Here is a 26,072-nt window from a genome sequence, read left to right as displayed (position 1 = left end):
CTCCCTCCCTCACAAGTCTTTAATCAGCATGTAAACAAGTGCAAGGTCATTTTCTTAAATGGGGGAGGAGATAAGGGGAGCTGGTAGTTAATCCTGTGGGCGTGCTGATGGAGAGCTTCCTGTCCTGGTGATTCTCTCAGATACTCATTATGCAAGTCCACAAACTGTGAACACAGGCCCCAACACAGAGCTGGTGACTCAGCACTTCTGAGCTTCACCTGGACTTAAGAGATGAGATACCATGTCCAGCCTCATCCTCTGGACCACACACACCTCTCAAGGGTACTCCCTGGAGCTCCTCTGTATTACTGTATGTTAATGGCGTGTGTGTTTGTGTGTGTTTGTTTGTGCGCGCATGTGTGTATGTGTATGGAGAGATTATTTCAGAATCAGCAGAGAGTGTAGATCTGTCTGTGTGTGATTAACTGCAGTGTTTGATGAGTCTGGCTGCTCTGGCGTGCTGCTTTGCTGAACTCAGCATCGCCAAGTTTTCTCTTTCTTTCAACAAATACGTGCAGATTGCCTTGATGTCTGGTGATTGCTAACGTGTGCAGGGAATTAGAGTAGCTGGGAAGACTGCGTGCATTCACGCAAAGACACACACAAGCAAACACACACTCACACTTCCACATATACACATTCAGTGCAAAGACAAACACGTACACTTAAAAGAGGGACAGGTGACTAGCTATCTGTCTGGGACGCCCCAGCAGGACATTCTTCCCATGACAGGAGGGAAGCCATGTTAACATCACTGAACCAGCTCTGCACTGTCAGAGAGAAAGGGAGAGGGAGCGAGAAAGAGAGAGAGAGAGAGAGAGAGAGAGAGAAAGGGAAGGAGAGGGAGCGAGAGAGGGAGAAAGAGAGAGAGAAGGAGAGGTAGAGAAAGGGAAGGAGAGGGAGAAAGAGAGAGAGAGAGAAGGAGAGGTAGAGAAGGGAAGGAGAGGGAGAGGGAGGGAGAGAGAGGGGAGAAAGAGAGAAAGAGAGAGAGAGAGAAGGAAAGGTAGAGAAAGGGAAGGAGAGGGAGAGGGAGCGAGAGAGAGGGAGAAAGAGAGAGAGAGAAGGAGAGGTAGAGAAAGGGAAGGAGAGGGAGAGAGAAAATGCATGAGCTGGGCTTCACCTGTCATTCTCAAAGACTGCTGACAAGTGGGAGGTTTGTGTGTGTGTGTGTGTGTGTGTGTGTGTGTGTGTGTGGGGGGGGGGGGGGGGTATCTGGGTGCGCAAGTGTGTGAAAGGAGTTTGTGGTGAGGAGCTGCTGAGCTTATGCAGCGAACACAAAGTAACACCTCATCCAGCTCTGCACGTTCAACTCCACATTAAACATTCAACTGAAGCCTGTTCTATTTCTGTATTAAGCGCTAATGATACACGCACTGTATCCTTCATTACTTGGCTAACGTTCTGATTATACATCATGTCAGAAGACCGACCCTGTATGCTGGCTGAGGTAGTCCACACATCATCTACCTTTGAAAGACAAAACAAACAGCGGACACTTTCATTTAAGTTTTCCTGTCCTGTGTATTGAGCTTCGTAGTTTTTTTTTTACCAATGTTTTTTCATTCTATATGTCCTACCCATCTGATCAGTGCCAGGGCGGCCATTTTCATGGCACTTTCCAAGGCAGCATCACTGTGAGCATTTTTTGTTTTCCAGGGCTAATATAAAAACTGGGTATGAGACTAGGGAAAGGTTACTTCAGGGTCACAATAGGATCAACAATGCTTGACTGGGAAACAGACTAATTCAAGAGACTTGACTCTGCACTAGGTAGACAGTACATAGTCTGTTGTGATCCTACAGTGTTGTGCTACTCAATCTCTAATTTGATTGTTCTCTCTGTTGTGGTGGGCAGGAAGGCAGAAACCAGGCCGAGCTGTGAGGAGAAGGCTTAGCTCTCCGAGGAGGGGGTAGAGGAGAAAAAAACAACACCCTTTTTTTGGGGGGGGGTTTCTCCCGTAAAGCTGCCGTGCTGCTGAAAGAGGAGGGTCTGGCAGCTGCTGATGGAGCAGAGACAGACTAGCCATGTGACCATCCTGTCCTGGGTCAGCTCTCTTCACTCATACAGGGAACAAAAGCGTGGGCAACAGAGGCTGACAATCCTCACACAGAGGACAAACTGACCAACAACAGAAAACTATTTGTCCTTTGGGAGAAAACTGCGGGGCTCCGTGATTGGGGGGTGGGGGGGGGGGGCGTAATTAGTTTAGGGTGCTGCGCGTGTGTCTGGACAGGAGGCGGAGTTTGCATGGAAAGGGGTGGGGCTCTGTCAGGGTGCCCTCTAATAGGGCACAATGATTGAATAGCACACACATGTGCATGCACACACATAAACACACCCGTCCACCTCAACCAATCCACCCATACACACGCACTACACAGAATTCCAATGCGCCCCGCCACACTAAATATATCAATTAACACGTCTTTACACAGAGATAAAAGGAAATTTAAGCAGGGATTAGGGGTGGGGGGTGTGTGTGTGTGTTGCAAGGTGGACTTGGGGTGCGTGTGTGGGGGCGTGTGGGTGGGTGGATAGGATAATAAAGAAGAAAAGAGAGACAAAGGCTTTCCGATGGAAACATCTGCAGCCTGACGCTACCAGAGAGAGACTGGAACATGGAGCCACTGGGCCATGGCAGTGTGTTTGGTCACATCCCAACACTGATACTGAACCGTCTCTAACCTGACCCATTTCTCAGTGACACATGCCAGAGTCAATTTAATGTGCCGTTTGTACCGGAGTAACAATCTGATGTTTTGCTACTCAATTATGGTGAAGCCTTCAAGCCTACCTATCCAAGATGCAGTTAGGAAACTCACAGGGTCGGGAGCTAACTTTTTCTACCCTGTCCTAGCCCTCGCTCCGTCTCTCTTCTCTTCCTCCCCTTCTCCCGGCAAAAGTCGGCAGTGGTTGCGCTTGGCTGCCTCGTTATTAAGAAAGGGTCAGGTGCAGCAGGAGCTCTCAGTCGGAAAGCAGGATGTGTGATCTCTCCATAGACACCTCCACGCATGACGAAATGACAAGCATGAGGCTGTGGCAGCACCTCAACATACACATCAGCAAGACAAAAAGACAGGGGGAATGCACCGAGGAGAGAGAGAAAGAGGGAGAGAGAGAGAGAGAGAGAGAGAGAGAGAGAGAGAGAGAGAGAGAGAGAGAGAGAGAGAGAGAGAGAGAGAGAGAGAGAGAGAGAGAGGTGAAGAGACGAAGAAAACAATGAAGAGACAGAGAGAGATAATAAGTAAGAGACAGAGAAAGAGAAGTAGGTAGACATAGAGGGGCAGAGGGAGGGATAGAGTGGAAGAGATGGAGAGGCAGAGGGAGGGATAGAGTGGAAGAGATGGAGAGGCAGAGGGAGGGATAGAGTGGAAGAGATGGAGAGGCAGAGGGAGGGATAGAGTGGAAGAGATGGAGAGGCAGAGGGAGGGATAGAGTGGAAGAGATGGAGAGACAGAGGGAGGGATAGAGTGGAAGAGATGGAGAGGCAGAGAGAGAGGCAGAAGGAGGGATAGAGTGGAAGAGATGGAGAGCCAGAGAGAGAGGCAGAGGGAGGGATAGAGTGGAAGAGATGGAGAGGCAGAGAGAGAGGCAGAGGGAGGGATAGAGTGGAAGAGATGGAGTTGCAGAGAGAGAGGCAAACAGAGGGAGAGCAGGAAGCCGAGGAGGCGGGAGAGAAAGGGAAGGGGGCAGGCGGCAAATGAATGATGGAGAAAAAGTGTGATACATTTTCCAAGACTTTAATTGGCTTTTGGGGCTTGTGCTGGGCCAATTAGCAAGACTGTTACATCCGCATACTGAGACCTAATTGGCGGAAATGGAGAATAGAACACAACATGTCTGATAAAGGAGAGAAAGAACCAAAGAAAGAAAGAAAGAGAGAGGACAAAAAATACATATATCTCCAAAAAACCTTTGTTTACTGTTTGGAAACCATTTGGCAAATATGCAGGGAGAGTGAGATATGAGATGTTCCTCAGCATGCTTGTAAAGGCTGGCTGAATTAATTGGACGTGCGGAGAGATCATTCAGGGGAACGACCTAAGCTGTCCACAGAACTCCATGCCCCTACATGGGAGGATGTGCTGAACGAGCATGTAAGGCACAACACGGCCGTATAAACCGTCTGCAGGCGGGATGTTCGCATCTGGATCCTATTACTGTACTCGTACGCCCCCTTCTCCTGGGATTGGGTGTGAACAGGACACGAAGATCCGACAATCGCTCTTTACATGCGATTCATCAAATAATGTAAACAAAGCAGTGTTTTAGCAGGCGCAGGAGGCTTTCAGGGAGTCAGTCAATGGAGGAATTTGAATTGTAGATGTTGCAAGCAGAAGATTCCTCTCAGTCAATCTGAGGATGACAGAAGCCCTGCCGGACCCCTGCCGAGAGCAGATACACTCATCCCTGCCTCGATCTCTTCTTCCTCTCCCTCTTTCCCTCTCTCCCTCCCTCTCTCCTCTACCCGTTCTCATCTGACTCTCCTGTTCCACTCGGTCTCTTTCTCTCTCCACACAGACTGACAGACAACAAAAGATAGAAACACAGTGCTTTAGAAACACAGTGCTTTAGAAACACAGTGCTTTAGAAAACACAGTGCTTTAGAAACACGTCAGAGGAAGAGGGGAGCTGGAGTGCTTTTATCTGTCCTTCTCTTTCAGGGCTGTTCTCTGGCAGTCTCTAGCAGACAGGCCAGTAAGTTCAAAGCCAGGGCTGGACCATATCGCTCAGCTCTGCCTGTCTGACTGTCTCTCACTCAGGCCTCTGCCAGGCATCGGCCTCCGTGATAGCCTTCACTCATCCGGTTTATGTGCGATCCAGAAGCCGGGGCTGGTTGTGGTTGAACGGTTTTTATTTTCCAAAGGGCCTACAACCTGTCTGATGATGCGTTTTAAAAGCCTTCGAACATTCCGGTTGTCCCGATAGTCAGTCAGTCAGTCAACCAGAGAAAGAGAGAGAGATACGGGGGCACACACTTCCAGACTGCGCAATTGGGACCTGGAACGCTTCCGTAAATGTTACCGGAACGTTTCCTGGAACGTTAACATCACAAAGATAGTCTATGAGGACCTTCGCTCAGGTGCTCTGGTAACAGCCGACTCGCAGGGGGCCCCGTCCACTGTTTCCCTCGCTCTCTTTATTACCTCTCTGGGTTCAGAAGATGGGGGAGCAGATTGGAGGCGGAGATTGAAGAGTCCGCCCCCTGATGGGAGCTATTCCCAGGAGATGCTTACCCCAACCCTCATAGCCACACCATTAACCCCCTTCTAGATGGAGAGCAAGCATGAGTGGCTACCTATAGGGGCCATCAAGAAGGAGCCACCTATAGAGACCCTATCCTGACCATCATCTTATTAGAGGACCAGGGAACCAGGGAGAGCAGAGCCAGGCAGTGAAGAAGTCTCCCAGGACTTGCTTCCTCGCAGCGTGTCGGTGTGTGTAACGCTCAACGGAGTCTCCCTGGAGAGCCCAACATGCCACTGCAAACAGCTGATTAACCCACAAAGGTGCCATTGGCCCTTCCCCCCCACCGACCCCCCCTCCCCTTTCCCCCAACCCAGCCCCCTCTGCCTCCATCCCCTACTCCCCCACTCCTCCCCAGAGATGGATACCCACAGGCTCTGTGCGCGTGGGTGTGCATGTGTGTGTGTGTGTGTGCGTGAGACACAGAGTGAAAAAGAGAATATGTTAGAAACAGTATGCCCATGTGTGTGTGTGTCTGTGTGTTTGAGTGAAAGAGAATGAACGATAGAGCGACAGAGAGAGTGTGTTAGAAAGAGTGTGTGGGTGTGCATGTGTGTGCGTGAGTGAGTGTGTCCATGCAGGATGGATGAGTATTGAGATCAAGCAGAGCCCTGTTTCTCCATAGGGGCCTGTGGGGAATATTCAATCAAAGTGCTAATTCCCTTGAAGGCTGGTCTGAATCCTAGATCAACTGCATATAGACATAGAACCATGTACATGTCATACAAGTTAAAAGGTATCATATGGGCTTACAGTGTGTGCTGTAGGTTTGTGCTTTTGCCTCATCATTTTAATAGAACATTTTCACCTTTAAAAAGTACATACAATACCAGCACATAATAAGTGTCAAAAATAAATAAATTAATGTGCAGAGCAGTCACTAAAACAAAACACCAGATGGTGATAGTCATGGTAAAAATGATTGTTTATACTTATTGTTTGATTAGACGTGATAATGAGAGTGGGATTCCTGAAGCAATTAGCAGTGTGTCTGCTGCTGTGTCGGCCATATTGTGAGAGGACAGGGGAAGGACAGGGTGGACTGGTATTACACAAAACTCTTCTTTAATATCTCTCTGGTGAGGTGATTAGCGCCAAAAAGACACTGCAAGGTGAGAGAGCTGAAGCATGGCACCCTTGGAACCATCTTCAGACTGTTGTGTGTGTATGTGTGTGTGTGTGTGTGTGTGTGTGTTTGAGACTGTGTAAACATGTGCAAGCGTAAGACAGTGCGTGTATGTTTGTGTGACTGTGTTTATTCATGTGTGTGTGCAAGTGAGACAGAGTAAATATGTGTGTGTGTGATACAGTAGCATGGTGTTGGTGGAAGTGATGTTAATGCGTGTTCCTATGCCAAGCTCAGTGCCCAGGGGCTCTAGCCTCTGACAGAGGGCAGATTGGGGGCACTTACCCCTGGCAGAGTCTTCTGTTCATGGAGGGCGCTCTGGGCCTTCAGTGCTGACTCCCTGGCGCAGTATGTTAGAAAGGCACATCCTGTAGAAAGGGCACACACACGCACACACACAGATACACACACAGACATGCCAAACACACACACACACACACACACAAGGCTCAGTATAAGAGAAACAGCAGAACTACAACAAAAGGCACCAGGAAAAAATGTATTAGCTTCATTAAATTCAACCCATGTGTTCCACAACAGCTTCCGTAACACGACTGCATCCATACGATCTGCATATTGCTGCTTGATGAATGATCACTTTCAGGATTATTGAACTAAAAGCAGAAAAACAACGCCGGGAGGCAGTTTTTAGCGAAGAAATAATTAAGAATCTCCAGTGATGAACCCCAAGCTGCGGCCTTTCACGTGTCTGGAGAGACCTCAAAGTTAGAAAAGCAAAAAAACAGTATGAATATGCATTAATAACTGAGCGACTAACAAAAATGTGACAGCTTTCATTAAAGGCTGAGCTGTGGTTCTGCTAGGCGGCTGCGTGCCTTGACAGTGGGTGACCCCGTTCTGAGGAGTTTTTTGCACCGTGCAGCATAATGTCCTATTACTACATGTAACACCTGCTGCCAATGCTCCCCATGGAGCTGGAGGCTAGCGCACACACACACACGCACACACACACACACGCACACCCGCACACACACACAGCACCCATCACCCCAGAAAAGGAGCAGTGCACTCTGGCGCAGGGCCAAGAGAGCTCCCTTTCTCTACAACCTTCATCCACCCCAACAACCAGGCAGTTACTCAAGAGGAAAAATCACCTGAATGACACTGATTAAACAGCATGCCACAATGCAATGCAGAAAGGTTGGGTCGCCAGGGGAACTACTCCTCAGCTTGTGTGACATTACACAAGACCGCTAAGGATTCTGGGATAAGGGCGGGGGGGGGGGGGGGGGAGGATCACCTTCTCTCCTGGAGTCTGGTTTCTTTATCATTAAGTCAGGCAGTCATGCACAGTCTGGGGGTGTCGGGTCGCAAGCCTCTGTTAGATCTCATCACAGTTCACGATTTAGGACTACACAGGTTTAAAAATGGAACCTACAGCAAATCAATGCTCCAGAGTTGTAAGACCGTCGTTTCTTTATCAGGCTACATTCTCCACTCGAAAATAGATTTTCTTTATCTCAGGCGTGTCGCCGGTCATCTCCAGCCAGAAGCCGGGGCCTAAGCAGGCAGAGGGGGCACAGCGGCCAGGATGCCACCCTCACTGGCTGGGGGGTAATCTCCCGACTGGGCTGTGTGTCTGCTTACTGTGGGACCTCCAATAAGCCCCTCTCTCATGGCCGTGGGGAATTGGAAGACTTTATGAAAGCCTCCATATCCAATATACTGGCGGCCCGTGGGACACTTTGAGCCCTGCGGGCCCATGATATAGGGCCCCAATCTGGAACGGACACAGCTCGGCTGGGGGGGGGGGGGGGGGGGGGGGGGGGGGGGATACGACAGGGAAATTACAGAGGGAAGAGGAGGAGGTGTGGCATGAGAACAGCCAAATGGAAATGCAGTGAAGGAGTTGAGAGAAAGACAGAGAGAGGGGGTGGGGGGGTTGAGAGAGAGAAAGAGATCCACGGTTGCCATGGTTATGAGATGATGGGAAGCAGTCTTCTTAGCGTGGGTTTATAAGCAGAACTGGCGGATTGCACAGAGGAGGGGGTTAAGTGGAGTGAAAATAATACTTTGGTAATCACAGAAAAATTGTGGAACAATCATTTCAGAGAGAGAACAAAAGTTCAATGAATTGCATTTAAGCCAAATGAAAACTTAAGCCAAGAAAAAGTGTTTTCGGAAAGGAATGGGTAAGTGGTACAATTCTGCTAGCCTGTATTGGGTAATTATAAACAGCAATCTTTTTCTTTGTAATGCCTCTGCTAACTCAATATGGAATGCAAAAACATAGCAAGCATTCAGGCATTCTGTAACTGACAGTAAATTAGTCTATCAGATAAATGTAAATAAGAAAACTCCAGAACTAATTGTACAAAGCATTTCAAGTTATTAACATTGAAAATAATAAGCTAAATTTGCTTCTTCTTTTTTTTACATTTTAAGTTTGACACCTCAATGTACGACTGACAAACCAGCCTTTTCCTAGCTAATGTGACTACATCAAACAAAAACATATTTAAAATACGGTCAACCTAACAAAACACAATTATATCTGAATAATAACAGCACCAACTGTACTCTTAAAGCATGAAAAGACATTGAAAATCTGAGAAAATCAGACTCCACCCTATTGGCACAAGGACGGATCCCTGTCTAACTCACACACATAAGCTCTCACTAATGATAGGAAAGGTCATCTGTAGACTGGCCTACAACTGTCAGTCAACTCAGACTAACTGTCAATCATCGCCAGACAGCTCATGCAGTTGGATCCATGTCTGTGAGTAAGCCATCACAAACCTGCATATCCCATAATGCAATTCGAATGAACGCTCCCTCCCTCCCCCCCCCCCCCACCCACCCCCCCTCCCACCCCTCCTCATCACAGTGCAGAGCCATAGGCAGGAGAGACACCAGTGGATTAGATGAGAACAGAGAGAAAGGACAGCTAAAGGATTTTCTGTTCTTTTCACTGATTACTTTTCACAGTCTGCAACATTATGGGGCCTGGCAAGTTGAAAGATTGGGTCAGAGTTATTGAGTTAATGAGTCATTCCTTTGACATTTCAATACATTTGTGGATTTTAAACTGAAATTGCCTTGATACTCATAGCTGGGTAGACTGTAGGAGCCATCAGAAGAGGAGAGAGATGAATGAGGAAGTCGGAGGGCTGTTCTCCTCGTCCTCCTCCCGCCCGGTTGACTGGCTGTGCAGGGAGTGTCACCTCTCTGTGTCTGAGATCGTGTGATAGATATCACTACTCAAGCAAAAGATTTGCCCCCTACCAATATCCAGTATGTCTAAACGATGGATGACTCCTCTTGCTGACACTAAGTATTATGATAATGAAGAGCTGGTAGTATGATGGATTTCTAACAGCATACCTTGGATCTGGCAACACCATTCACTGGTTTGAATCCCAAGCAATTAAGTTATATCCAAGTTTAGTGTCCAGTCATTCAAAAACGCAATAGACCAAAGGATGGACGTGCCTTGGACCACAGCCAGAGAAAGTTACAAGGACTCCTAAATCCTATGAATTTAGCTTAATTTTGGCACAATCCTCTGTTTACTACCGGAATTGTTCATGTCTGACATGTTGACATCTAGAAATAATTGCGGTTATTTTTAGCAATATTTTTAAGTGACATAGGCTACAGAATGTGGTTGTCTGTATCTGTAGGTTCAGAATACATAAACTAATGTATCTATCTCCACAAAAACTATTCACAATAACAAATTGTATTTGAATTTTGGAAACAGAAAGAAAGACATGTTGATAAAAAAAAACTTTAAGTACACAAATCATCTGCACCTTAGAATGTTAACACTACTCATAAAACATTAGAACTCTACTGCAATTCACAGACGGCACTAGAGAAACTCCAAAGCCCAAAGAGGTATTCATGACACATACAACATCTGTTCATGATGATGCACCCCCAATTTACATGAATTAGTCATGAGAAACCACATGATGCATTTGGTATTTTCTGAAATCCAAAATCATAGAACCTGATCCTCATGTTTTTAAAGCGGAGTGCATGGTGAGATGCAGAACATATTAGTTGAATAATTCATCTTTGCCAGGAGGGTGATAACTTTTAACCACCTGCATTTCATGTGCTGCTGCATGGGTGAGTAGTGTTGGCAGTGGGTCGTTTCGTCCTGTATTGCAAACCCATCATAAACATGTTCATGAGCAAGCAGAGGATGTGGGAAAGGCTTTTTTCCTCATCATAACTTGGATTTAGCGTCTAACGAGTCATGCGTTGTCTACTTTTTAAATTGGTTTAAAACCTAATCTACCATTGTTACAGATAGCCTAAGATCCTACGTGCGTGGTCTTACAGACAATGAAACGTTTTTAACCTCAATGTTTGAAAGACAAAAAAACATTACATGTCTAATTAATTAGGACTCCTAAAAAAAAGAATGAAATACGAATGAAATACATTAGTCAAATGACATTAGGCCTACAGGCTACATGTGTTGTGTCGGAGCATGATGTGTAACTTTTCGGGAGCAAGGTCCATGTGTTTTATTGGCTACTGCACGGGTGAGTGGCCCTTGAAAAAAAATCATCCATAAAATGCATTTGTGAAATCTTATTATCAAAACAGCACGCATATGCTCTCAATGTGACTTTGAATCCATGGGTATATGCATACATTGGTGTGGCCTTGGCGGATGATGATTTGAGGGGGCAGACAGTTTGGCAGTGCAACTGGATTATCCTTCCCGAAGCATACAGCCCCCAGAGAGTTGACATTCAGGGATGGTCGAGGACGGGCGTAAACAACACAGGCACCAAGAATATTGTTTCAATCGATCTTCGGGTTCCACAGAGAAGCGCACAGTGTGTGTGTGTCGGGCGGAGCAGCAACAGTTTGAACCTACCGACTAACTCACCGAACAGGTGGCGCGTGGAGACCTTCGGGGCACCGCACGCACGGGAGAGCGGTAGTGCAGCATGGCGGCCGCTCACTTCTGTGTCACGATTCCTACTGCCAGTTTCCGGTGTAGCGTTTTTTTATTTGGCGTGTCCAATTAATGAAGAACCAACCTCTCTAAGCATATATCACAATATGCCTCTTCTGGAAGTGTTCCCATGGGCCGAGATCTGTCTATTGAACTGGTAGTGGACGTGCGCCCTATTAAAAGCGAATGATAATGCCACAGCTTCCAATAACGAGCTCGTGCGTGCGTGTGTTTGTGTGTGTCTGTGAGTGTGCGCGCGCGTATGTGTGTAGTATGTTTAATGCTAGTAATGACAGGTAGCATTTTTATTTATAATGGTGTATAAGCCAGCCTATTGTGCTGGGGAACACATAATAATACATATTGCAATTTGTCTGTGTATATGTTCAATGTTCGTTTTTTTCTATGAAACACGTTGATGAACAATGGAACAGTTATGAGTAAAAACATTATAAATAGGCTATATAAAAGTGGACAAAATACCTTGGACTGTAGGTAACTTAGGGCCTACCTCACAAAGAAGTTGAAACAAATAGGATATTGAATAATACATTTTGCAAAACTGAATGCAAATATTGTGACCTAAATCAAAAGTGAACTATTTGAAAACTACTGATTTCCGTTTTATTTCATGAAATAGGTCTGGGGAGCTTTACGCACGTGCCCCAACAAACTGATGGATGTTCTCGGGGAGATAAATTGTTTCAGACCCGTGAATTGGCCTGCCTTTACACTGACACATAGAACAATTCACCAAATTACAGTAAACTAACTCTATAATCAATTCCAAAGCATCTGTGTTAGACAACCCCTAACTGTGAGCTGCTACACTGTCGTTTTAGACAATGGGGTGACGCGGGTGAAAGAGCGAGGGAGAAAACGACCCATGCTGTGCCCCTTGGCACTGCTCTTCCAGCGAGATAGCTCCATCCTTCCTGCCTCCCGCCTCCCGTGCATCACTACAATGGGTAACATGACGCGAGGTAAACAGTTATCTTAACCAAGTAATTATGTCCAAAACGTATACATTATCATTCTCCTAAAGCCAAATCAAGAGTGTCACACAGCTTTAATCACTAACATCTAACCCTAATGCCCAGTGGTAATTTCCGTACTACTTTCCTCCCTGCAATCTTATATTTTCCTTTGATCGTCTAAGGATAGGCTTCTTTGTGAGCAGGGAGGGAGAACAAGAAGACATTTCTTGTTGAAGCAGCTGTATATGTGAGGCACGGATCCAGATGCGGGCACACACAGCCCGTCCCGCCCCCTTAGCCGATTCCGCACCACATGATTGTCAATGTAAACACACAGGGGCACACAAAGCAGCAGTAGTGTTCACGTGTATGGGCTTGACACGCTGACAATTAACTCTACTCGACCAACCGATATTGAATCACAAGTGTGTGCGTGCAAGTGTGTGCGTCTACGCTATCGTATGTTTGTGTGTGTGTGCGTGTGTGTGTGTGTGTGTGTGTGTGCTTGTGTTCAAAACCAGTAACAACATTTAGCTTTGGAGGAAACTCCCACCTGTCCCAAACGCCAACACATTCTTGCACTTTTTATGCTCTCAACAGATAACTCGGCAAGCCGTAGAAAGGAATGTCGAGGCAAAGCTACCAAAACCTACCTTTATGCATTCCCGTAAACCTGTCTTTCAGCACAGTGAGTTCGTATATCTTCCCGAATTCCTCAAACAGCGGTTTCAGATCCTTCTCTTCCAGGTTCCTGGGGATCTGACCGATAAAAAGCTTGATGGCGTCGTGGTCCTTCATTGGAATGGTGTTCTGACCGATCGTGATCCCGTTCATCCTGGCGGCGCTGGTCGTGGTGCTGAATCCATTCTCTTGCTGCACTCCGTTAGCAGTGACTGTAGCCATCTTTCCTCAATGGGCCGGCGGCTGCTCTCGCTCGCTCTCTCTCGCTCTCTCTCTCTCTCACTGCCTATTTTCCCTTTCCCTCTCTCTATCTCTCACTCAAGTCAACTGCACAGCACACACTCCCCCTGCCTTGTTTCTTTCTATCCCTTTTCTTTGCCTCCCCTTTTTCCTCTTCTCTTCTCTGCTCTCTTTTCTCTCTCTCTCTTTCTCTCTCTCTCTCCAATTGTGTTGAATTCGCCTTATTTATGCTTTATGTATTTCATTCCTCGTCCCGTTCTCAGTCTGTTTCTTTCTCCCGGTGTCAGCTGCCACTCTGCCTGTGACGTCAGCTCGTAGGCTTCTAACTAGACCCCAAACTAATTTGCATAATAAGCCTGGCCTAGCCAATTGGAGAGCAGAACGACCGAGGGCCCACAGGGTGGAGTAAGAATTCAAACATTTGTGTAAAGAGAAAGCTTGGGACATTTAAAAGGAGCGACAACAGCAAATATGCCGCCTCGAATATCAAATTATGTCAGGACAGCGGATAGGACTGACAAGCTACATTAGGAAATTAATTAGCATATATTTTTGCTCCATTGGTTGTATAAAATATTGAACAATATAATATTTAGGCTGAACATACCTCGAAATCAAAGCAAATAGAAATGTTCACTTCTGTTTACTGAACATCTACTTTAGTTTGGATTGCTGAGCTTTACTGTTCCGCATGTAATGCCAGTTTTGACAAACATTTGAACATCTATTTTAAGCTTCTCTGAATTTGAACATTTGTGTGTGTGTAGAAGATAAGCCAATACGAAGAAGTTTTGATAGCCCGCATTTAGAATAGCTTTCACTTGGACCAACTTCTGTCGCTGTCCAGGGTTCTGAAATGCCGCTTCTGTGCAGTCATGTACAGTAGATGTGCTACAGGAAGGTGTTGGAGCGGACTTTGCGCTGTAGTTTAACTTGTTCATGCTCCCTGCCCAATAGTCCCTCAGCGTGATGCAAATAGCAACATTACTCTATGTGAATATTCATAAGGTGTCATATCACACTGGGGGAGCACTTTTACTGCAAGAAGTGAGAGAAGGATGATATTTGATCAAAATATCGTTGGTATAGCCTACTAATTATTTAGTAGGCTATACTTAGTTTTTTTTTTTTATGTGTATTGGTCAAAGTGAGGATTTTAAGTAAATTATGATTACTTATGATGAAAAAAAGTGGTGTATTTGTGTTCATGTGTCTGGTAAAAACACTCAAATAATTTACAAAATGAATGGATCTCTATTGTAAATTAATTCAGAACTGTATGCTTGGGAAACATTGAGTGAGGTGTTCCTTTATACCCTTTCTATTTTTTTAAAGACCCTCATTTAGATGATCTGTATTTCATCTGAAAAGCTTTCAATATTCAACTAGCAATCTACTAACCCTAATCAGTTGTTGTTTCTAAAACAGAAATCCTAGTAAATTTGCAGATGGTTTGGAGAGAGTTTTTTCTATAGCTGCTTCCCCCAAACAAAACAGTCAAGTACAGTGTGGTTACTGAACACCAGATGCGGGTAAGGGTTACTGAACCCCATGTGAGGGTAAGGGTTACTGAACCCCAGGAGAGGGTAAGGGTTACTGAACCCCAGGTGAGGGTAAGGGTTGCTGAACCCCAGGGGAGGGTAAGGGTTACTGAACCCCACGTGAGGGTAAGGGTTACTGAACCCCAGGTGAGGGTAAGGGTTACTGAACCCCACGTGAGGGTAAGGGTTACTGAACCCCAGTTTGGCTGATCCTTTTCTGTCCCTGCATGTGGAGGTTCATCTCCCATGCATGTCTGTACAGTGTGGGCTTGGTCTTCAGGGAGAGTCATGCTCTGAAAAACTGACACTGGTAACATCTGGCTCCGTATCGCCTTTGTTACTCTCATTTATTTATTTTTCATTTAATCACGTCTTTGTAGATAGTTTTTTTTTTAGACCCTGCGGAGTTGACATCCGGAATGGGGTATAAAGACACCACGGGCCCCCATGTCAATAGCATCAGAGGCATTCATTACCATAAAGGCATAGCTAATTTAGCTTCAGTGTCGTTTATTGGGTTTGTGATTTTTGGTTTCCCTCCTTTGTCGTTTGTCAGCAGGGGGCGGGCTGCACAGCTGTGAAGACTTCCAGACGGCTTTGTCAGGAGGGAATGCAGGTAGCTGCTCTATTATGTTGGAATGTGTGTGTGCGTGTGTGTGTGAATGTGTGCGTGTGTGTGAATGTGTGTGAATGTGTGTGTGGTGTGTAAGTATGTACAGTAGGTTTGTGTGCAGTGTTTGTTTGTGTGTGTGTGTTTGTGGACAGTATGTTGGTGTGAGTTCAGTGCATGTATGGTACTGTGGGCCTATACACAGTGTTTGTGTTTCAGTGTGTATAGTGCAGTATACAGTGATTGGGTTTTTGTGGCTCCTTATTGTGTTGATGTTGGGAGCTTCCTCAGCGAAGGTGGCAAGGTTGTTACCCTCATCAGTGCCCAGTCAAAATCAAATCAAAATGTATTTGTATAGCCCTTCTTACAAGCAATGTCACAGAGGGCTTCACCTTCGCCCATAGAACTGCCCCTCAATCGACTTAAACCCTCAAGCAAGACAAGGAAAAACTCCCAGAAAAACGTACTAAAGGAGAAAAAATGGAAGAAACCTTGGGAGGAGCTATTCGGTGAGGGATCCCCTCCTCCAGAGACGGTCAGTGAAAGAGAGGTGCAGAACACAGGCTAAACATAGTCATACAACTGAGAAGTGTCAATGGGTGTCGAAACACCGAAATCCAGTCCAGTCCACCCCCTGTAATGACACACAGGTCCCAGGTAGAGCAGGAGACTGTTCCCCCCAGACAGAGAGATGTTTTCAAGTTAGCAGAGTTCCCCAGCTGTTTCTGTAAACCTGTGAACATCCCAGGAAGAGAGCGAGGGGGAACACATAAGAGCCGCTGTTCTCCAGGATTTTGCACACCTGAGAACCCGGTTCACTTGATCCTTTTTTTATTACTAACATTATTCACAACTCATTCAAGGTGACTGGTGGAGGAAAGTCACAGGCAAGAGTTTTTTAAATGTCTCACAAAATTCCATCTCTATTGAAGTTCTTCAAAACACCAAGACAAACTTATACATAAGCTTGTGAATAATGCAGAGTTTTCATAGAAACCTTTGAGTCCCTGTTCATCATCCAATGATGGAGATGATGGAGAGTTTGCAAGAAGTAAACATTTCACTGTCCGTTTTGTAAGAACGAGCCAAAGAGGATAGAGAAAGGCTGCCATTGATATTCATGGACGTGCCTGTATGGATGTGACAGTAGTATTTATGTGTGAGTGTGAGAGTGTATGGTAATACAAGAGCAGTCTCAAACACACACACACCACACTATCCACTTCCAGGAGAGGTTAGGCATGTTGTTCCCCTCAGGAGACACATACACAGCTATATACAGTATATATATATATACATATTCTCTCTCTCTCTCTCTCTCTCTCTCTCTCTCTCTCTCTCTCTCTCTCTCTCTCTCTCTCTCTCAGAAGCAATAATTTGCTTTCAAAACTCGCCTCCCTTTCTCGTATAATTTCGCTTACAATGGAGCCGTCTGTGGAGGCGATTGGTGTGTCCGGCGGTTTAACCCTGCCTGGGAGGAAGGAGTGGGTGAGGGAGGGGGTGAGGGAGGGGGTGAAGGAGGGACGGAGGGGGTGAGGGAGAGAGGGAGGGGTGAGGGAGGGGGTGAGGGGGTGAGGGAGAGAGGGAGGGACGGAGGGGGTGAGAGAGGGAGGGAGGAATCGAGGTTGGGTTTATTTTCATTTTGAAAGGGTGGATTACATCTCATTGATGAGGGACTATTCTCCTTTGCGCCCAGCATCCTCTGAGTGTAGTCTCCGGCCGTTCGGGTGAATGACAAGCAGGCTTTCCACGCCACGTCCAACTTCCCCCCGGTAAAGCCAGCGAATGAATAAATAGAAGGAAACAGACGCAGGGTCACAGAGACAGCCGTGAGTCATCTGCTTCCTGAACATGAAGGAATCCCAGAATCCTCTCTGCCTGGTTCCCCTGAGTGCCTGCTGATTTCAGACAGTTGCTTCTCTTTGTTATCTTTCTCACTTATGCCTTTTTATAAAAGCTTTTAGTTCTCAAATATCTGAATATGCATTATTGCAGATCATGTATGATTTATTACCTCAGAGATGCTCTTTTAAAATGGTAAAAAAAAAGATCCACAAGTGGACTATTGTAGTGAAGAGTTATTGAACATACTCACCCAACAGAGAATGCAGAATTTCTTATGAAGCACTAATACTAGTGTTACTCTCTGCTTGTTCTTCAAGCATGTCTGAATCAATCAGTGATATGCTGATTTTCTTTGTGAGAGGGACTGCTCTCTGTCAAGGGTCAATAGGTCACCTGTTGAACTTCACACATCGCTATATTTACAACATGGAGCCTCTTGCTTGGGGAATTTCATACTTTTGTCATTGACTGATTGATCATGAAGGACTATTATTGGAAAGTGTCACTTGACTTCATCATTGATATGAAAGTGAGCTAAGTTGTAGTGTGGTTTAGAGGACAAACTGTGAGTGAAGCATGAACCCTAATCCTAACCTTAACCCTGATCTTAACCCATAACCTAACCTGAACCCTTATCCTTGACCTAACTACTAACCCCAACCCTTAGTGTAATAACAAACCTATCAAGTGTGCCTAATCCCCTTCTATTAACAACTAAGAAGATACTTCTTATTGCTGTGGTGACTAAGGTGAATCCCAACCTCTTCTATCTATCTGTGAGCAATGAAAGATTCAAGCTCACGGGCTGCAGCAGCAGCAGTACACTGTGTTAACGTGCCTCTTTTACGTCAGCGTGTGCCACTTTCTGGCGGCGTCGAGTTGTCATGGCAGTCTATTTATACTGTGGTGGAGGCCCAGCAGGATCAGCTCAGTGGTGTTTGAAGCTGCTGCCGATGACTCACACAGGCCGGCATCACAGGGCCCACACAACTAGTTCACAAGCTGCTGCTGCTCGCTCGCTCTGCGGCTTCCGACGCATCATGAGCGCTTCTGAGAGGAGGCGGAGAAGACAGGGAAAAGTAACACCTTTCTTTTTTTTCCTCTCCCTCTTTTTTTTCGGGTACAAAATCTATTTTTCATTAGCTTTTAGCACATTTTATTGTGCGCGCGTGTTTGATTTCGGCAGCACTGTCTTCGGTGCGGTATGGCGAGATGTCTCCACTGAACAGAACAATGCCTGCAGAACCTTTAGAACACTTGGGGGTTGGGAGGGAGGGGGGCTTCTTGTTCAGGTTAGCACTTTGACACCCAGTACAATGATACGCACGCAATCGAGTCACTGTCAACTTGAGACCCTTCATGATCAGTTTTAAGTGTCCTTGCCAAATGTAAAGTAACAATTCAAGTCCCGGTAAGGAAAGGCCCTGGGTTGGTAGTGTTCTAAGCAGGTGGTAAAAACTGGGATAACAGGCTGGTTGGTGAGGAGGTAAATATCCTGTGGCAAAGACATCCCGAACACTGAGGACGTCGGCCACATCACCGTCTGACTCCTACACTCTTGTGTCTTCTTTAAACTGTGTCTGTGTATTTGTGTGCGTGGGTGTTTGTACGTGCGTGTGTGTGTGTGTCTTATGTGTACTACAGCATCGTGCAAAAAATCCTTGTATGATTCACAAAGCAGCCAGGGCACGTTGCAGAACACATCTCTCACTCTCCCGCTCCCTCTGTGTCTTTCCCAAGCTCTCTCTTTCTGTCTTGCTCTGTCTATCTCTCTCACCCTACCACCATACCACTCCAGTTGTGCTCCTTCAGACCCACTAGCTAGTCAGGCAGTGTGTCATTGTGATGCACCATCTCTTTCTCTCCGATGAGCACTTCTCTCAACATGTGGAACCCAAGGCTGCAGCTAAAATAGACTTGGATGAACAGATCAGAGCTATTTCTGCCTCCAAATCGGCTGGCCGCCACCTAACCCTGGCCGTGGTTATGTGGTGTGTGTGTTTGTGATTGTGTGTGTTTTTGTGATTGTGTGTGTGTTTGGGTGGATGCGGGGGAGGGGGGGGGTTCAGTGGTTATCTAATACTCCATGGTTGTGCTGTTGGCTGCAGGGTGGAGAGTCTGGGCCAGTTAACCATGGTGTTGTGTCCTCTGTCACCTTCTCCAGAGCTGCCAGGAGCCTCCTCTGACCCCGGTCAACACTCCACTGGTCACACTCCCTGCTAGGAGTTAAGGTGCCTGGGTTTATGAACTTGTTCAACCCACAGTACCCTATACTTTACATACAGCTTATTGATATATCAACTAGGTTATAAAGACTTATGATAACAGTAATAGGGGTATAACGGTACACAGAAGTCACAGTTCGGTACGTCCTGTGGTTTTGGGGGTCACGATTTTCGACAGGAAAAAAAACCCGATCCCAAATGCTAGGTTTCTTTTCATGTTACTTCAATGCCACACACTAAACTTTATGACAATCTATTCACTAAAGCCTCGTCTACACGACTGTGAAAACGTCTAACATTTTCCATTTGGGACTTTTTAGATATTTGAGCTTAAGTCCGATGAGTACCCCTGTTTTAAATCTTGAGTGTTGACAAACTGCCTTTCGCTCTATCTAGCTAGCGGCCACGAGAATTTCTCAAACTCCCTGCATTAAAATATGGACAGATACGTAAGTGAAAACTGTGCAGCGTTATTGCTCATTTCATGTGATCGACCTCATAATCGGTTTCCATAAAGTAGAAAAAGCTTGTGACTGACTCAGATGCACCAAACCGTGCAGTCCGTACCCTGACAGTTGGGTACGAACACGTGTCCAGTTACAACCCTAAACACTGAGATGCACTGACATGAGTACAAAGCTGCAGTAATCTGGTGGACTGTTAACATCAGATCAGATACATTGAAATGTATTTGTGCTTCCTTTTGGGTTGATCCATGTGATTCTCCTGTCATGTGGACCTGGAGCAGCTTCTACAGTGGTGACAGGACTGATGTCTGATCCAGGGGCATCCTTGGAGCTCTCCTACAAGTTAATACATTCTCAGCCATCTGCTTCCACTCAGCTCCTCCCCTTTACCCAGAAGCCCCCACCCTCCCCTGGCCAGGCTGTAATTAACTTTGCTCCTTCCCCTCCCTCCCTCCCTCCCCCTCCCTCCCTCCCTCCCTCCCTCCCTCCCTCCCTCCCTCCCTCCCTCCCTCCCTCCCTCCCTCCCTCCCTCCCTCCCTCCCTCCCTCCCTCCCTCTCTCTCTCTCTCTCTCTTTCTCTCTCTATCTCTCTCTCTCTCTTTGCGCACATACACATAGAGAGAGAGAGAGAGAGAGAGAGAGAGAGAGAGAGAGAGAGAGAGAGAGAGAGAGAGAGAGATGAGAGGAAATAAGTATAGAATTAAATGTTTTCGATCTAATATTTGGTAGCTGACTGGTAACTCAGTGGTAACCTTTCGGTGGTCCGGGCGAGGTTGAAGGCCTCTCCATTGTTTGGAGACAACATTATTAATTAGCGTGCAAGTGTGAAGGGTACTTAGCACTTTGATAAAGAGAGGGGACATTTGTGAGGCGGTTGTGCCTGCTATCCATAATAACCCAAACCTTCGTTTGGAGAGGAATACTAATTGTGGGGTTCTGAATTAATCAAAAGCCCCAGAACAATCAAAAATGGAGACATTCTGTGTGAAGAAAAGAACGACAGACAGAGCAGCGACACAGTGAAATCTTCAGAGGGACACAGACCAGAGACCCCATCTGATTTATATATTCATGCCATTATCAAATAAACATGAACATCCCGCTTGATCAGATTTTTGTTTCCTTTCTTGAAATATTTTCTCTTGATGTACACTCGAACACAGTATTATATGCACAACTGGGGAGCTCATGGACACTCAAATGTTCATCATTCACAAGGCTTGCATTATTTGAACGTTACCCTAATATACAGCATTTAAAATGTTGTCAATTTGAATACAGTTTATTTGATTTACGTGCAATATCGCCAAAGGAGAATAGTTAAGCCAGGGTGTTCCTAAGCTCATCTAACGCCATTTTAGCGAAAATGCAGGTTTGGAATGCATCCACAACAAGCTGTAACGATTGTGGAGAAGAAGATGCCACTTGTTTCTTTTCCTGCTGCAAGCCTGTTGACTATGCATGGGATTACTGGAGGACGGAGGGGCGGGGAAAGGGGTACATTTCTGACACCCGTAACAGGCACTCACATTAGCATGAATCCCATGCATATTATATACACAGTGGCACAGACCTGTTGGCTACCTAGGGAATTCTCATCATGGCTGTACAGGCAATAAGGGTAAGTTACCGCTGCTTGTCATATGCCAACCTGCTTCTGTCAGTAATTTATGTGTGTAGGACCATTGTCTTTTGGCCCAGGGGGTATTCGCCTGCTTTCGTCTGATTTCTGCTTTATGACGCAGGGAGAGAGAGAGAGAAACAGAGAGATAGGGAGAGAAACAAAGGAGAGAGAAACACAAAGGAAAGCTAAAGAGAGAGAGAGAGAGAGCGAGCGACAGATGAGAGAGAGGGAGAAAGAGGGAGAGAGAGAAGGGGGAGCCTCCGCAAATGCAGTGTGCTTGTGAGTCAGAGCCTCGGTGGGCACGAATCTCCCCTCCAAATGAATATTTCACTTCCCCTCCAAATTGAATCTGTGAAAGGGAGGGAGGGAGTGTGCGGCCTTCTGTGGTGGAGGGGAAAGAAAATGGGGGGGGAGTCTCAGCGAAGGAAGGAGGGGTTTGATGGGATTCAAAGTTTTACACCCCAGAGAGACTCATCAGCAAGGGCATGTCCCTCATTACTGATGTTTGGTAGAAGGGCCCCATTTAGAGAGGTCCTCTCCCATCGCTCCACTCCTCCACCGCCTTCTTTTCCTGGATTGGGCTGGGTGGTGGTGGTGGTGGGGGGAGGGCTATCTCTGACATGACCTCCAGCGAAGTGAGCGTGTCTGGAACCGCTGGAGATAGGGGTGGAACCGGCGTGGGAGCGGGGAGAAACACATGGCTCGCAATCAGCCATGAAATTCAACCTGGCACCTATTGGACTGAGGCTGCAGGGAGCCTGTCTCTCTCTCCAAACCTCCGGCCAGCAGAACAACTCTGAGACAAGGAGGGGGAGGGAGGGAGGGAGGAGGAGGAGGGCAGGAGGAGGACACAGACGGGGAGAGGGGATGTAGGTAGACCAACGGGAAGAGGACATAGGGATGAAAAGGACGCGAGGGAGACGGAGGAAGGGAAGGAAAAAAGAGGGAGAGACAGCAAGGATAGGGCACGCCACCTCACAGGGCTGTTTATTAATGTAATTAAACGCAGGCCGGCTTCCCAGCTTTCACGCTCTCCAGCAAACCTGACCTCCGTTCAGAAAAAGAGAGGGAGGGGACTGAGATGCGGAGCAGAAACAAGGGCAGGAGATTGGCAGGATAAGATAGGAAACAAGAGGACAGAGGGAGAGAAAGGAGAGAGAGTGGAAGAATGATACAGTGAGACATAATGACTGGGAATGAGGAGGAGGATTCAGAATAAAAGGGGAATACAGACAAAACAAAAACAGACAAACCAGCCGGGAGTGATGGGGAAGGAGCAGAGGGGTGGTTGGGGGAGGGGTTAGGGGGAGGTTTGAGGGTGATTTGAGGGGAGGGTGTGGGGAAGGCAGGCAGTGATGTAGGGGAGGGGTGGGGGCAATCTGGGTAGACCGAGGTCACCATTGGGACACAGTGGGGCCTTTGAGCGTGCATGAAATATGTATGAATGTCTTGTAATAACATCAGATAGCCTGCTCTCCTCTGACTTCCATGCATCATGTCTCACCACCACGCTCCAGCTGTTTCTGTGTCTGAAACTCTGTCTGTCTGCCTGCCGTCAGGCCTGCCTGTCTCACAGTCTGTCTCCATCCGACCGGGCTGAGAGAAACAAACAGAGAAAGGACGAGCAAGAGAGACATAGCTGGGCTGGGGAAGGAGCAAAGGAGGAAGGAAGGGAAGAGAGGAAGAGAGGGAGAAGGATGGCAGCTTGAAGCACACCCTGTCACAATCCATTTCTCGTCTCGGCAGCCCACATTAGACGCATTGTCACAATAATTACATTTCTCAGTATTAATTGACGACTTGTAATGGAAACGCGAGCTGTCGGGAATGGATCAAAGAGCAGCAACAATAACAGCGCAGGCAATAACAAAACAAATATCATCTGGACAAATGAGGGAGGGAATTAGAGGTGATTGATGAGTGGAGCAGAACCAGGCTGAACCACACACTGTCTGTGTTTGCTGGGACTGACAGGGCTCTGATGCCATTGGGCTTTTCAACTGCCTTGTTTGCAGCATGTGTGTGAGTGGATGTTTGCGTGTGTGTACGCATGTGTGTGTGTGTGTGTGTGTGTGTGAATGAGTGTATGTGCGTGTGTGATAGAGGGTTTGTGGATACTGTAATGTGTGTGTTCTTGAGGCTGTATCTGAGATTGTGTGCATTTGTCTGTTTGTATGTTCGCCACAAATTTCACTCAGAGGGAAATTACAACAGCTAATAGAGCAGGAGTGAGGAATTGGCAATCCATTGTAGAATTGAATTACCATCTAATCATACTTATTTCAATAGTTCAGGAAAAAAAAGTCTAATCCCATTCGTTTGTGAGATTCTCAGTTGCAGTCTGCACTAACACAACACAATACAATGCATATCAATGTGGAAACACAGAATCATTAAACTATTGACTTGAAAGCCAATTTCTCTCATGTTCAATGTGTTCAACACAGTTTAACAGCAGCATAGCCAATGGGCCTACTTCATTTTCAGCTTCTTCCATTCTACATACTGATTTCATGCCAGATATTACACAAGGCAGGCTTCTTTAACAAGCCACTTTCTGTGTGTGTGTTTGTCTCTCAAGAGGTACAGTACTGTACTGCATATTGTACCATCTCAGCCAAAACACATTATCAGAAGCAGTCACTTCATCTATAGCCCACAATGTCAATTATCATCCCTGCATGTTTCCTGTCTGTCTGGACAAACACAACCCACTCTCTCTCTCTCTCTCTCTCTCTCTCTCTCTCTCTCTCTCTCTCTCTCTCCTCTCTCTCTCTTCTCTCTCTCTCTCTCTCTCTCTCACACACACACACACACACACACACACACTCAGACGTACACAAGCCCACAGCACATGCACACCCACATGCAGGTACACACAAACCAACACATGGCCCCCCTTTAGTCACTCATCAGCACCACATCCTGGTGGAGACAGACATGTGACCCGTCCCATCAGTCTGTGACACATCCTGCGGCTCTCAGAACTCAGCCTCACTGTGGGCAGGATGACCTCATCAGAAAGAGACACAGACTGACTGACATGACTCACTGTGCTGCCTTGCCTTCATTGGGATGGGTTCCATTCCATAGAGTTCCTGGGAGCTAGGAGGTGGTGAGTTAATTCCTGGGAGCTAGGAGGTGGTGAGTTAGTTCCTGGGAGCTAGGAGGTGGTGAGATAGTTCCTGGGAGCTAGGCAGGTGGTGAGTTAGTTCCTGGGAGCTAGGAGGTGGTGAGTTAGTTCCTGGGAGCTAGGAGGTGGTGAGTTAGTTCCTGGGAGCTAGGAGGTGGTGAGTTAGTTCCTGGGAGTGAGGAGGTGGTGAGTTAGTTCCTGGGAGCTAGGATGTGTGGGGTTAGCTCCTCTGTTTGGCACTGGTCCTCCTTTGCCAGCTTCTCTTGGAGCTGAATCTCTTCTTCATTGTTTCTGGCATCTTTATCCAAGGCTGACAGATGGATCTCACTCCCTTGATGCACACACAGACACACACAAACAAACGCACTTGTCCCCCTATACACTGAAGCACAAACACACACACACAGTCTCTCGCTCTCTTTCAAATGCTTAGGAGAATGTGGGCAGCTGTGCAAACATGCCTGGCACTCAATCCTGGGATCTGAGTGGCACTCCCGCCACCACAGTAAATATCCTTCCCGCTGTTCTCCTCCACCTCCCTTTTTCATTAGAGTCATGCCCATGGTGCAGCGTCGCTCAACAGAGCCAGAAACCAGTTCCATCCGACCCCCATCCCTACCCCCATCCCTACCCCTCCTCATGCCCCAGGAAACAGCTGCTTATTGGGGAGAAAAGCGCGGGAGAGGCGGGCACTGCTTCTGTCCCTGGGGGGAAAGTGGGAATGTAAATTTTGCGACGTGGGCTCATTTGGTGCAGTCTGGAGCTGTCTGATAGGCCTGGCTGACTGGAGGCTTATTTGATTAGCTTAATTCCAGCCTCGTGTGGTCCCGCGCAGCAATGTTCCCGCCGAGTTGGTTGGAGAATTAGGGCCTCAAGTTAATGAGCAATTTGTTCGTCAAGCGACGGCGGTACCACGTGAGACAACACGAGGGTCTCGTAGCCTGGGATGGCGTCTGGCAGGACGCCACGCCTGTACACCATGTGGGAGATGCCACACATTTGTTGGAGAAAGAATCAATAAGTAAAATAAATAAATTTGCTGATAGATGGATGATGAGTTTATCATAACATTTCTATTTCTACACATCATTCTTGCTTGCCAAGCTCGTGTATCCCACGATACCCCAGGTCTTCCTGTGGCAAAGTTACAATGTGTTCTGAATTTACTATTCAAAGTACATAGAGCTGAGCTTCATCCTGGAAAATAAAGAGTTCTGCAGGTGTGGGGCTCCTTGTCGACGCACACACACACACACACAGACAAGCACTCACACAAAAACGTACACACACGTACACTCACACACAGACCATGTCCTGCAGGCAATATGTGTGCATGGTATGTAATGCAAAGCATGCTGGGAGACAGGGTCAGGTGATCCGAGGCCTGCAAGATCATCACTTCCTGCCAGCG

General features: G+C 46.8%; 1 protein-coding gene across 10 annotated transcripts in view; it reads right to left on the bottom strand.

Moving 5' to 3' along the window:
* celf6 (CUGBP Elav-like family member 6) overlaps positions 1–13,100 on the bottom strand; it is a 66,538-nt gene extending 53,438 nt beyond the window's left edge. For 7 of the 10 annotated variants that reach the window (XM_067249614.1, XM_067249612.1, XM_067249615.1 and 4 more), the window contains exons 1-2: positions 12,950–13,100; positions 6,660–6,742 (exon numbers count right to left, since the gene is read on the bottom strand). In XM_067249614.1, coding sequence (XP_067105715.1) covers positions 6,660–6,742; positions 12,950–13,094 — 228 coding nt within the window. In that variant the 5' untranslated portion in view covers positions 13,095–13,100. The remainder of the gene's footprint in view (positions 1–6,659; positions 6,743–12,949) is intronic. The other 3 variants (XM_067249610.1, XM_067249611.1, XM_067249617.1) reach the window with 2 other exon arrangements.
* Between the last annotated feature and the right edge of the window lie 12,972 nt (positions 13,101–26,072).

The sequence above is a fragment of the Osmerus mordax genome, chromosome 13 (genome assembly GCF_038355195.1).
Source record: "Osmerus mordax isolate fOsmMor3 chromosome 13, fOsmMor3.pri, whole genome shotgun sequence".
NCBI classification, from domain to species: Eukaryota; Metazoa; Chordata; class Actinopteri; order Osmeriformes; family Osmeridae; genus Osmerus; species Osmerus mordax.
The sequence above is the reverse complement of the archived record's forward strand: the minus strand, read 5'-3'. Positions and strand labels throughout refer to the sequence as shown.